The sequence below is a fragment of the Rhinolophus hipposideros genome, assembly GCF_964194185.1.
Source record: "Rhinolophus hipposideros genome assembly, chromosome: 6".
Classification (NCBI taxonomy): Eukaryota; Metazoa; Chordata; class Mammalia; order Chiroptera; family Rhinolophidae; genus Rhinolophus; species Rhinolophus hipposideros.
Window position 1 is genome coordinate 44,654,801 of NC_138052.1, and position 14,781 is coordinate 44,669,581.

At 35.6% G+C, this 14,781-nt stretch overlaps 1 protein-coding gene across 2 annotated transcripts in view; it reads left to right on the top strand.

Annotated features, from left to right (window-relative positions):
• XIRP2 (xin actin binding repeat containing 2) overlaps positions 1-13,200 on the top strand; it is an 81,013-nt gene extending 67,813 nt beyond the window's left edge. Inside the window, exons 7-8 of one of the 2 annotated variants that reach the window (XM_081050914.1) lie at positions 1,628-1,761; positions 7,570-13,200. In XM_081050914.1, coding sequence (XP_080907040.1) covers positions 1,628-1,761; positions 7,570-9,079 — 1,644 coding nt within the window. In that variant the 3' untranslated portion in view covers positions 9,080-13,200. The remainder of the gene's footprint in view (positions 1-1,627; positions 1,762-7,569) is intronic. The other variant, XM_081050913.1, reaches the window with a different exon arrangement.
• Positions 13,201-14,781: the final 1,581 nt, after the last annotated feature.

A 14,781-nucleotide genomic window follows, 5' to 3' on the forward strand; every position in this document is an offset into this window, starting at 1 on the left:
TTGCAGTTGAACTCAATAAAGCCTGGAAATAATCCAAGAAATAATTTACACTCATGATATGTGCTTTAAGGATTTTTATTGATTGGTGTCTCTGACCAAAGTGTAGCTATGGAATTAGACCCTTTGTGTATTTAATTATTGTTATTGAGTTGAATGGAGTTAGCTTTCTTTAATGCCACTGATTTTTTCCTATAACTGATTTTTTTCACCTTTCTTAAATCTTGAATGATAGCTCAGTTCACCTCATTCGCAAATGAACATGGATAGTATATTTTTAAAATTTGATTCTGTTTGGAAGAAGGGAGATTTATAACATGAACTTAGTACATCAACGAACAGCTTATTTATTTATATTTCCTTACATTTTACAATTAATGAGGCTTCACAAAAAAAGGATTTGACATAATTAATGTGTATCATTAGCCTAATCCATTCTTTTAGACAGATTGAAAGAAATAGCAAGCCTAAAAATAAAACTGCTGAAACTAATAACAATGCCTCTATCATATTTGCAACATATGTGTCTAGTTTCTTGGGTTAATATGATTTCTTAATGTGCTTGCTTCTGGCATAATTAAGCAAAGTTGTCTAATTAATTTCAAATGCTCAGTTTCTGTTACAATAGCTACAAACATATAGAAAATACAAAAAAAAAAAACCCACAAAACAAACAAACAAAAAATCACCCTGACGTTATAGAAATATTTCTCCTACTAGAGCCAAATAAACAAAAGTGATCTCTCAATAGCTTAAATTGAGCCTCGAAGCACATATAAGTATATATATTTATTCGTATACAAAACCTTGAGCTTGTATGCTTTTATGAGGTGAATTCTGAGTGAATTCTGGTGAATATACTGAGGTGAATTCTGAACCACTGTTCAAACACGGGTTAGTAATACAACTACTACTAGTCATAGGAGCTAGCATTCACCTGACAGCGGCATGTAAATATAGGTACTTTAAAGCAAGGGAAGAGGTAGGGGGACTATAACAGGCAGACATGCAAATCCAGAAAGCCCTGAAATCCAAAGCCATTTAGACTGAGGAGGACAAAAGGCCCTGAACACGTTAATGTAATCAGGAGTCTCTTTGGATTCAAGTTAAGAATTGGTGTCATAGAGTCAACGCTACATCATCCAGACAAGATTTAAACAAACACAATGTCCTTAGCTGAAAAGACATGTGCGTATTTTAGAAAAATCTCTCCAGAATGCTTTAAACAATAAAAGCTTTGGACCAAGTTAGGTGTAAACCTTTATATACGTGGAAACTTTAGTTATCTAGCTAGAATGATTAGCCGACTCCCCAGGCTGAGTTTCCTATACATTCTTTTTAACGTATGAAAGTTAACAAACATATTTTACTTATATATGTTTCCTTAAATAATAAAAGTCAACTTGTACAGTGTATAAAATAGTAGAGACACTAGAGTAAGGTTGATTGTACCAGAGTCTCAGACCTGTTGGTAGGACAGCTTATTTCCAGAGAAGGAATGTCTGAACAAAATTCTTAGAGCTTTCTACTTGAACTGCATGACTGGTTAATACGTAGCTGATGTTTGTTTTGTTTCTACAGTGTGACTGAAAAGAACACTAAATAAGCTTTTGTACATTTTTATTTTTAGAAATTGCTACTCCAAGACAAAGAAATATGTATACTTTGTCAAAAGACGGTTTACCCAATGGAGTGCCTAACAGCAGACAGGCAGAGTTTTCATAAGTCCTGCTTCCGTTGCCACCATTGCAACAGTAAACTGAGGTAAGTGTTCTGTGGTCTGCAGCACACATATTCAAGAGCCTGCGGTGGACTTACAACATCGTGTCTCTAGGAAGACGTAGATGGTGCCAGATCTTGCTGCCATCAGTTGACCCAAACAAAAAAGAGATGTGGTCATGTTCTGTTATGTTTTGCTCAGGATGGCTGTGAACATTTTCGTTTTGAAATTTTGCTTTCCAAATCAACCCCAGAAGTGTTCCTTTTGTCTAAACATGGAGATCATATAGATACAAAAAAATTAAGAGTTACTGTGCAAGTCAGGATTTTTAAGTTACTGCTTTAGTCTGAAGTCTAGACTCTAGGTCGGGCGTCAGGAAACTTTTTCTGTAAAGGGCCAGGTTAAATATTTGCAACTTTGCAGGCCATGCATTTTTTGTTGTTATGTAAACTTTCCAACAGAGTGGAAAAGCAGCCGCAGATAACTGAACAAATGGGCGTGGCTATAAACTAATAGGCCTAGCTATATTCCAGTAGAACTTCATATACAAAAACAGGTGGTGGGTGCTGGAGTTTACCTATGTTTGGATTATTCCATCTAAAAAACAAATAAACCTTAGAATAATGTCAGTGTCAGTTCAAATAAAATGCTCTGTTATTCTGTAGTGAAACAGAAGCATCTTATCAACACAATAGCAAATGCACGCATTTTCCAAAACTCTTGAAGTAAATGCATTTAAATGAATATGGCATTTGGTATGGCTATGGTCTGCGATGTTGAAATGTAATTATTTTGCTAAATCCGATGTCCATTTCTCAGACTATATCATTCCCGACTTTAGTTGACAATGTCTAACACCCCTTATTGCAACATTCTTTTCCCTTGGTTTCTGTGACACCAGAGTAAAATGGTTTTTCTCCTATCCTTCTCAGATTCCTGTGTGGGTGATGCTTTCTCTATCAATTATAGAGATGTTAGATTCTGTTATGGGCATTTATTTTTCTCACTGTTTATATTCTCTCTGGTTTATTGCATCCATTTACATAACTTTAATCATCATCCACATGGCATTCTGAAATCTATACCACTAGCCCATCTCTCTCCTCTGTGTGTCAGACACTGATATCTCAATGACTAGTATATATCTCCAATTATATTTCTCATAAGTACAGCAAATTCAATATGCCCCGTTATCTACCAAAATTCCTTCCTTGAATTCATGGTCTGTGTGCTACTCTCTCAGGAAATGACATTAACTTTAATTCAATGACTGAAACATAAAATTACCTTTGACTCCTTCCTCTCCTTCTTTCCCTATACCCAGGCAATGACCAAGTTCTGTAATTTCTGTCCCATAAATGCCTCTTGATTTATACACTTCTGTCCATCCCCACAGCTCAGGTACCCTTCAAGCAAGTGTCATCTCTCACCTGTACTAAGGCAACAGCCTTTCTAACTAGTCAGCCTCCCTGCTTCCAGTATCTCTCACCAACATCACCACCGCCACTAACCTGCATCCGTGCCATGCTCTGTAATGTAAAGAGAATAGTCTTTCTAAAATGCAAATATGAGGTCACATCCCTTTAAAACAGAATAGTTTCCTCTATACAAAATTAACATCTTAATATGAATTAAAAGCTAATTCAGGATCTTGCCCCTGTTCCTCTCCCAACACTTCTTCCTCGCATTTTACTTTTCATGAAGACTAAATTTCTTTCAGTTCCACAAAATCACTATTTTTCTCTCTCATATCTATCTTGTCCCAAATGTTATTTCCACTCCTTCCAGGGGTGTTCCTCTGCTTCTCCCCCAGCTCTCCACCAAGCTACTACCCATACATACTTCAGACTTCAGCCTAGACTCACGGTTTGGAAAAAGCCTGCTTGGACCCCCATAGATGGATCAGGTGTCCTTCTCATGTGCTCCCAAAGTATCTCCTGTGCTCTCCCCATTCTTAATACAATCTAATGTAATTGTCCCCGCTGTACGGAATGTGTTAGCGTTTGCTTTGCAGATATCAAATAAAGGCTGATATATAATAAGAACTCAAAAAAGATTATTTAATGACTATTTTTAAAAATCGTTGTATAAACAACCATAAATACAGAAAACCAATCAAAGCAAGATATGGCTCAAAAAATTATTATAAAGTGAATATTTTATAGCCACTAATTAAGGTCAAGAAATACAATATCACCAGCCACTCGAGAAGGTCCTTCCATGTTTCTTACCCAAACACAGCCTGCTCTCTCCTGTGAGTAAATAATATACTTTTCAATAATTGCTTCCTTGGATTTTCATAGTTGCTTTTTTTAATCCAAATGTGCTTTCCTAGGTACTATAATTTTATCCATTTTTTAATACTTTTATATGTCTTTTAAGTTTTTTTTTTTTTTCCATCCATTCCTTTCACATCTTACAATTTATTTGTGAAGAACTCAGGACTTTTTGTTTGTTTGTTTGTTTGTTATTGTTTTTTTTTCTTTTTTTGTTTCTAATCCATTTTATTTTTATTTATTTATTTATTTATTTATTTATTTGTACTTATGGTTGCTTCATTTCACAAATGACATAGCTTTAAAAAAATACATAGACGATAAAGGATACATACTGGATGGAATTACAGTGAAGAGAAATTATGAAAGAAAACAGAAGCCAGGGTTTGAGATGAGTGTCCCTGTAAGGAACCATACAGTCTTGCATTGTTACTAGACAACAGGCCATCATCTTCTCAATAAGTTTCTTAGCTAACAAAGCCAGGCAAGAAACATAAGAACTCAGGACTTTTGACCTGTAGAGTTTTCCCCAGTGTAGACTTGCTGATTGCATACTTACAGTGCAGTTTTCATGCTCCTTTCTCCTCTGACAAATTGTCAGCTGAATCTAGATTCTGGTTTAAACTAAGATTTGATGCCTTTCACAAGAGCATAGGGAATATTGGCAAGAGTATATATAGTAAGCACGTATATCTGCTTCTCTCTCATTTTGTCATCATAGTAGGTATTGAAGCTTAGTGCCTATATCCATTAATTGATGATTGCAAAAAGTTCTTCTGTTCTCTTTTTTCATTATTAGTTAGAATACTTTTACAGGATATGCTTCCCTCCTTCTATTTGGTTACATGGTGGTAGAGTTGGTGGAGGAAAAGCAGAATAAATGTATCATTCTGTCCTTTTCTTTATGAGTTTTGCCAACGCATCAGTTACTTATTTAACAAAATAATGAAATGATGCCTAATCATCCCTTAGAGGTAACCAATTTTAAAATATTTTTAATATCTTTATAAACTCAAATATTTACACAATTGGCTTCAATCAGATGTAATTATTATTATTATTGAAGCTCACATTATTCTATCCTTGGAGAGTAGAAGCCCCTTCAAGCTGTCGTCTGAGTCCTTTTGACAAGACCATAGCAGACTTTGCTAGTTTCCTCATTATCTAATGGGACTAGATGTTCCATACTCATCCTGTACAGTTACTGCCCCAGGCCTGAAATCAGTCATTTCTCCAGGCCCTGGTTCTTTTAGTGAGAAATAACATTTCAAGACAATAATCTTGATGCTCTTTCTACTGGGTTGGTTACGATTTCTAAGTGTTTTAAGTGTTAAGAGCTAGTATTTTAAGTGTTAACAGCTATAAAGGAAAAAATATATTGATTTTGTGGTGATATTACTAAATTGAATTCAAACTACTTTGCTTTTGCTTAGCCTCTTCTCCATGACGTTGGCATCTCCTTTCTTCCAGTTCAGGACTCAAAGACAAAGGAGACGACAGATGTAGAATATCCTATATTCATTTGGTCTTACATGCTGGTAACAATTTGTGTTTTACAATGGAAAGTCAGTTTTACTGAAAATAAAATCCTTGGCTTACACTTTATTTCATTTGAGTACCTTAAATGCATTATTCCATTTCTTTCTGGCATAAAATGTTGGAAATGTCTGATAATAATCTAACTTTCCCTTATAAGCCATAGGCTCCTTTCTTTTTTTTTTTTTTTTCAGACACACAAAAGGATTTTCTTTTTCTTTAAAGTCCAGTAATTTTATGAGTATAGTTCTTGGCATTGGTCATTCTGGGTGAATAGCGTCAGTTACCCAGTGTGCACTTTCAGTTTGTAGCTTCATACTTTTTATATCTGGAAAGTGTCCTTAAATTATAGCCTTTTAGTATTTATCCTGTTTCATTGCTTTCTTATCTTCTTCCAGAACTCTGGTTATCTATGCATGGACATTTTGTGCCTATCTTTATATTTGTATTTCTCTCAAATCCTTATTTCTTTTTTCATATCTGTTTGTAAATTTTTATCTCAATTCTCCTATTTCCTTTCTTAAGACACTTTCTATTGTGTTTATTTGCTCTTTATTTCTTTTCATTTAGTTTTTGATTGCTGACTTTTTTTTCTCTTTTATTCCTGTTTATTTTTTTTTCCTGATTTCCAGAACCTCATTTATGACTTTTTCTAATTCCAATTCATTACCTTCTTTCAGGTCTTTTATCATTTTCTTAATGTCTCCTAGCTCATTTTGAAATAGTTGGTTGCAATTTTGATGTTTTGAGAACATGATTTTCTGGCACATTTTCATTGTCTGCGGGGATATTATGATGTTCCTTACTCTTTTATTTCTTGTAATAACTTTGTGTAATATTTGGCTTTGATTCTTTTCTGTTGCTCATTTGTATGTAGAATTAGTTTTCCCAGATCTTAGAAGGAAGCACAATTCAGGATGGTTTTCATAACTTCACAGAGCTACCCCTTATAGTATTCATATTTTGTTCAAAAAACTATGATGTCTTGACTTCTAGGATTTCCTACCTTGGTTCCTATCACCCATTTTAATGAGAACATACTTTTTTATTTCTGTCATAATTATACAACTCAATTTTGATTCCACTTCCATATATTTTTGGGGGTCTTATTCTGAAAGGGGATCTCCATGGGTCAGTTCTGAGAGTTTGATTCTCCAGCCTCTTAAGGCTTTCCTACCATAAACCCTTGCTTTCACTGGCTGCTGGAGAGGGCAAAATCCCTCCCAATTTCAGCTGCTGTGCTCTGATTGGTATGTGGTACTTTCCAAGAAATATTATCTGGCTGTTTTGTCATCTCTTATTTTCAGGTTCATCAGACACCTTCCTTGCTCTCTCTGTTATCACTCATACAGATGTGATAAATTGTGCTAGTCTTGTAGCTGTTGGTGGTTTGTCCTTAACTTGTATTTGGGGGTTAGTAGGGTACCTTGTCACTTAGTTTTGTTATACATTTTATCCATGGGTTTTAAGTTTTGCTGTCTGTTGATGTATCTGTTTTTATGTGGAGATTCACAGATATTCAAAAATGATGCCATTGCCTTTGACTAAATTCAATTTTAATTTTAACAGGCACTCTATTTGTTGATCACCCCACAGAGGTCAGATAAACAATTGCATAGACAAGCTTTCCAGTTCATTCAAAATCCAGTTAACAAGGAAGTTCAAATAGTTGATTTCTGTGTGTGTGCTATTCAGGATTTATTGCCACGCCTCATATAAGTTACTAAGTTAGCAAAGATTTAGTCCTATCATTTTGCACCATCTATAACTGCATGTGCATTACACTGTAATATCTATTATACCAATACCTGACATATGGCATGAAATCCTACATATCACATGACATGTATCATGTAGGGTATTATGGTTACTATTATCTAACACAAATGTTCAATTATAATAATAAGCACATTCCTATTGCCAGTAAGTTAATTGCACAGAATCTCTGACTCATTCTTGAAATAATTAATTCCCTAATTCCCTATGAATTTGCAGGGCATATGTAGAATGTTCAATTTTTTCTTTTGTTCTCTTTGGCAGTCTGGGAAATTATGCATCACTTCATGGACAAATATATTGTAAACCTCACTTTAAACAACTTTTCAAATCTAAGGGAAATTATGATGAAGGTTTTGGACACAAACAGCATAAAGATCGATGGATTTACAAAAATCAAAGCAGCTCTGTGGACTTTATTCCGAATGAAGACCCAAATACGTATAAAAACAGTGCAGAAAATAACCCCGAACTTGGAGATCTTAATAAACATATAGACACTGGTGACAGTGAAGGGCAAAGGGATGACTTGAGAAAATTTGGGGAAAGGGGAAAATTAAAAATCATTTGGCCCCCTTCCAGGGAGATGCCTAAGAAAACCTTCCCCCTTGAGGAAGAGCTCAAAATGAGTAAACCTAAATGGCCTCCTGAAATAACAACCACTACGCCTGCTGAATTTAAAAGTGAATTACTAATAGAGCACATTAAAACTCTGGAACATAAAGGACAAGAGCTAGATAACATTTCTTTCCTGCAGCCATATCTGCAGTCCATTCATATGTATCAGAAAGAGGCTGTTATAGGAATCATAGCAAAGGATATGTATGAAGCAAGAAAAGATGAGAAGAAGGAAGGAAATAAGAATGTGCACGATAAGCTGAATGATGCTGAAGAGACAACGAACAAGAGGAAAAGTGAAATGGATCTTAGGGACAACAATAACGTGGTTGTGCAGAGTGCTGAGAAAGAGAGAAATGAAAAAATGAATGAGGCTGATGGTGCAGAAGTTTTACAGGTTACTAACACTGAGGATGAGATCGTGCCAGAAAATCATAAAGAGAATTTGAATAAGAATAATAATAACAATTATGTAGCAGTCTCATATTTGAATAATTGCAGCCACAAGACATTTACTTCAGAATTTCCTCATCTATTACCACTGTCGAGTGACGCAAACTACACTGCAAGTGAATATCAAACTGAAAATTTAGAAAATGCGTCTAGAATCTCGGAGTTACTTGGCGTATTTGAATCTGAAAAGACTTATCCAAGGAACGTACTAGCTATGGCTCTCGATCAGCAGACTGACAGAGCTACTGCTGGCAGTCCTGTGCAGTCTGCCCCCAAACCAGGCCTTCATCATGGTGGGTTAATAGTAAAGGCGAAGAGTTCAATAGGCTGTTCTGATACAAACATCTTAAACAACAAAGGAAACCACTCAAATAACAAAAATCTACACTTCTTCTTTTCTAACGCTGTGAAAATAGCTGCGTTTTCCAAGAAGAATGAGAACATTTTTGAACGCAATTTAATAGATTCTGTAGATCAAATAAAAAATATGCCATGTTTGTATTTAAGAGAATTTGGGAAGGACATCAAACATTGTCATGGCGAAACAATAGGCGCCACCCCCATCAATGGAAACACAAGTTTTCATGCTCCGAGCAGTGAATGTGCAGCTAAGCCTGTGTGTCCCACAGTGGAGGTCCGGTCTGAACAACTCACCGTGGAAGAGCAAATTAAGAGGAATAGGTGCTACAGTGACACTGAGTAAAACAACTTTGGCCACTTGCAGTCCACACTCAAGCACTGAGACAGAGTGATGTCCTGAAATAAGACTTTGAGTATTTTGATAACATTTGTTGAATTTGTTGTAAAGGTAATGTTCAGATATCTCCTATCTATCACGGTGGGAGATTCTTTGTATTACACAGTACAATGTTTTCCATAATTGGTTTGAATCTACCTTTATTCTGAATGGAAAGAAGAGATGGTACAATATGGGTATGTTTTCCTGTCAAATGGCACTGAAGTGTATCACTCTGTTTTACAACACGCCAGAAAACATCTTTGGTGAGATTCTATACTGCTGATATTTATCACAATTCTTATACCTCCTCTATAGTTTCTGTTGAAATAAAATTAAATTGCCTGGGGTGTAAACCAAAACATTTCTGTTACTTTTTCCCATATATATGGTCATTCTACGTATATGTTTTCTATGATTTCAGAAGTATTTGTCTTGGAGCAAGTATGTAATATGCGCACGCATGCACCCGCACACACTCACACACAATCTTGGGAAAAATAAAATACTAAACCAAAGCCACAATATTATTAGAAAATATAAAATTGCTTTTTCTTTTTTAAAGACAGAAGGATTATTATGGTTATTTAAATTAGTGTCTATATTAAACTACCATGGAATATGTCTACAAACTTTTAATGAAAAATATCCATTTTCCTCAGAATAATGTGGAGTCCATTCTCAGAAATTAACTGGACTAGAAAGGTTTTGGAAGTTACTTAAATAAATTATGCACATTGCATTTTTCATTACTTATTGTGTGTAATTGATAAATGTATAAACTGTATTGTGTCAGGTTTTTCCCTTCAATTTAATGGGTATTAATTAAGTTTTCCTGTTAGGAAAACATTGTCTTTTGAAAACTTCTGAATTTTCTGCTGATTTTGTCCTTCCTCAAATACATTTGATAATTCTGAGAGGAAAACATAACATGCATATAGATGAGTGGCTTCACATTAATTTGGAGTGTACGTATATGAAAGCAGAGTCCATGTCTTATAGTTTACTACAGAAACACAAACCTTTGACTTTCTATTAAGTATGAAACCAAAATGCAGTGTTGAAACTATTTTATTTTATTTTTTTAGAAAGTATCACAAATTTATTCTTGCAGGTATGTTCTCAACAGATATCTATGACCTACATTATTAGTTTCCGGGAGCTGCCATAAAAAATACCACAGACTGAGTGGCTTAAACAACAGAAACTTATTTTTGCACAGTACTGGAAGCTGAACATCCAAGATCAAGGTGCCAGCAGGATTGATTTCTCCTGAGGTCTCTATCCTTGACTTGCAGTCAGCTGCCTTCTCACTGTGTCCTCACAACGTCTTTCCTCTGTGCGTGCACATTTCTGATGTCTCTTCCTCTTATGTGGACACCAGTCTTATTAGATTAGGGCCCCACACATATGACCTCATTTAACTTAATTACCTCTATAAAGGCCCTATCTCCAAATAGGACTTCAACATATGACTTTTATGGGGACACAACTCAGTTCATGACATACATTTTTACCCAATTTAATTGAATACTCTGAAAGTCTGCCAAAAAAATAGCTAACTATGGAGCTACAATAGCAAAAATTTTATTTAAATTGAATTATTGTACTCTTGCACTGCTCTTTATATATTCTTACTGACACACCATTATTTCTACAATAATTTATGCTAAGATAACACAAATGTTTCCATAGAGAAAGAAATAATTTATGACATTCATGACATAATATTTTAATATATAGTTTCTTAATGTCAGTTGTCCTTTTATAGAAGTGGCTCTTGCTTTACAAAAATTCTTCCTTGGGACTCTGCCCACTTAATCTTGGTAGCCCAGTCCACTGTTCAATTATGTAAAAATTTGGGATTCAAATACACTAAAGTACACATAAGAAAAAGCAGTGTAAAAATATGAATTGTTCTTCTGTTTTTTATTTAATCAACAAAGTATTATTTTAAAATCTTCTTAATTAGAAATAGAATCTTATCATAATTGTTGGCCGCATCACCTTCACTGGATGACATGTAGGAGTTAAAAAGAAATTCAAATATGCTAAAGAAATCCAAATACTGTTTTGATTTAGTAATGGTTATCGCTTCATTCTAATTATGACAAAATTTCCAGCTAAATAAATAGCAATATTTAGGAACTAAAGTATAGCTAAATACACAAATCAAAAATTCAGTAAATTTTCTTATTGTGACAGTGTATTAGTTTGCAAGGGCTGCCATAACAAAGTAACACAGACAGAGAGGCTTAAACAACATACATTTATCTTTTCACAGTTCTGGAGTGTAGAAGTCTGAGATCCAATTGGCAAGCTAGTTTCTTCTTCTGAGTCCTCTCTACTTGGCTTGTAGATGGCCATCTTCTTCTGTCTGTACATGGTCTTCCCTTTGTATGGATCTGTGTCTTGATTTCTTCCTCTTACAAAAACACCAGTCATATTGGATTAGGGCTTACTTTAATGATCTCATTTTACCTTAATTACCTCTGTAAAGACCCTATCTCCAAATATAATCATGTTCTGAGATACTGAGGATTAGGACTTGAACATGTTAATTTTAGGCAGCCACAATTCAGCCCATTACAGCAGTAATCACATTCCACACTTAGATTTTTTTTAAAAAAATATGTATCTATTAATATTATAAAACAACTTTTCAATATTCTTTCACTTGGGATTTATATCACAGAACTATGTTCTATATTGACTTACGCTATGAAAATTAATATTTCCAGAAACATAATTATCTTATAAGAAATCAAGATAGGCCCATGATAGACCATATGTTTTACCAGAGGAGGCAGTGATGGCAGAGCTTGGCATGTAAGGGATTTTGCATTATTTATTCATGAAAGGGCCTTCCAATGAATCTTGCAAAATGTTCTATTCCCCAGAAAATTGTGCTGAGTTGTCTTTTACAGCTCTCACACAATCAATCCTTGTGACAGATTTGGGACTCTGGGCAGCAGTTTCTTTGGATTGAGACAATGGTTTTCCCATAGTGCAAACTGTAGAATGCAAACCTACCACCAACTTACTAGTGTGCAACCAAATGTGCATCTGGCATATTTTCCCCCAAACTAACAATTTTCTGTAAACATCTCTAAAGTAATTACTAAAGGCACATTAATTTTTTTAAAGAACTGAAACAGAGAATAAAGAATACTTTCTCTGCTATGTTTTGATAGTTCCTGATTACTTGTTACTATCCAACTGAGTAGAAAAGTTTTCCCATCGCTGAGAAAATGAACTTATAGGAAGACAATCACAGATGTTGCAGTGAAAGAGAAGTGCAATACATTTTTTGTTGTTGTTGTTTCTCTCTGGAAATGTTATTGAGAACCAAAGGTGATTTCCAAATCTAATGTAAATGTTTGAAATCTACAGGTATTAACGGTAATGTGAAATCTTATTTTGGAAAAATTGAATTTATGTGGAGATCACAAATGAGCCAGGAACATGATACTCAGATTCAAAGTAAGAGCCATGAGAGCATGTGAGAGTTGCTGAAGAGTGCAGAGTCTCAATCCCCTGGATATTAACTCGAATGGAAAACAAAAAATATTTTTGGATAAATGTAATCTAAAAATAATTTAATCTCACTTTTTGTGGAGTCCTTTACAAAAGCTAATTTAAGCTATCTAACAAGGTCTGTTTACCATGAATGTTGTCCCTAAAATATAATGAGAAATTTTAAAACTTGACTATTTGTATGCAAATTAAGTGGTAGAGAGAAAATAATAGAATATCTACAGTGTGATCATTATCTTTCAATATAGGACATTTTTATAGGAAGTAAACTGATCTGGAAAGCCTGACAAATAAACACTGTCAACAGCCATTCCACAATCATTATGGATCCCTTGGTAGGTGTTGGCAGTTATTTTTTTTAAGGATAAATCATATCTTTCAGATAAGTTCTCATGCTAGAAAGAAAGTTGTTCACAAATATAAAAAAATAAAATAAAAATTATAGTTGAGGCTTATGGATGTCGAGGGAACCAACCCAGGAAAATGTATAACCACAAAGAGTTCTCTTAAATTGGAAGACCTTAAGATAACAGTAAATAAACAGATGGAAAATTTTCAAGTTGGAAAGCTAAACTGTCTTATTTTGCCACAGTCATCATTTACTTAGATCTAATTATGTGGTTGAGGATTTTGTGATGCCCAGCCAAGATCCCCCTTCAGGAATGAAGGATTTACTTCTCCAGATGCTGGAACTGCTGCCTACAGAAAGCCCTCAACTTTCAGCCCCTCACAAGGATTGCTTTAGATGAAGAGAACCATTTCCCACAATTTGGAGTTCAATATTCAATAAGAGATCAATGAAAGCATGACTCTGAAGTGTCTGTCACCCTGTTTGGTTGGCTGAGGTCTCCATTGAGACTGCATCACAACTCAACTTCTCTTTCTGTCCAAACCTGCTTCTTCCCCATCCCTTCCCTTCCCTTGATACCAAGAGCACATCCTGATAAACCTCCTCCACGTTAATCTCAGAATCTACTTCTTTGAGAACCTAACCTGGACTAGCTGGTGCTAGGAGTGGTGCTGCAGCAGAATTATTTTATGCCTGTCTGACAGTGGACACAAGATGGCAGTGCAATTGTTAAAATTCACAGCAGTGGTGAACTAAAACGGCTATACTAGTTGAAGCAAATGCATAACTTGTACTATGTACCAAATATTTGAGACATGTAGGAAAAATAGCAATTACAATCAAAATGGAATTGACCAGCCATTGCTAAACTCTATATCTCTGGGGGGAAAAATTAACAAAAAAACTGAAAGTATTAATTAACAATTAAAGTTTGAATCTAATTAAATTATAAATGTTGCTGAGGCCCGTGGAACGTGAAAGGTTTTGCCAAAGTCAAGGACCTGTTTGGAAAGAAATGGGATTCAGAACATGGATGGAGACAAGCTGGCTGATGCAACCAAAAATGTTGAAATGCTAGATTTCTGTGAACCCTCTGAACCTACAGAAGTGGTGCATTGCTCCCCATTAAGAGTCACCACCTGTATGCCTACTCAAAGATGGTGCAGATGTCCCTCTCCAGCTCAACCAGGTGTTTCTGCTCGTCTTGGCTGTCCTCACTCAAACATCAGCAAGTCAGCTTGAAACTACCGTTTAAGGCTGTGCTTGCTTGAGGCACCTTAGTTGGGTCAGCTCTGTACTAGGTGATTTTCATAATCCTCCTGTGACCAGTTACACTGAGCATGCTCTTCCCATGGCAATGGCAAAAGTAAAAGAGAAGAAGGAGAGACACTGGCACCCTGTTACTTCCGCCTCATTCTAATGGCCGAAGCAAGTCCTGTATTCAAAGAGTCAGTGAGAGCACTGCAAGGCTCAATTGGTACAGTGTTTACCTATAACAAGAGAAAAGAGTGCACAAGATCCAGCCACTTGCAAAGCATTGGTCCCCTATGGCTGGTGGATCCACTCCACAACTGACGGGGGCAGTATGGCTGCACGCACCCCACTACTAGCTGCAGTAGAAGGACCCTGACCCTTGCCCTGTGGGGTCTGAAATACAGAAAGTAGGGGCTCTCCCAAGAGCCATTCATGCTGAACAGTTCCAACAAAAGTTTGTGTGTGCAGGTCACAGAGGTGACAGGGATATATGTACTGGTTGTGCTTAAAGCTCTCTGCATGCAATGTG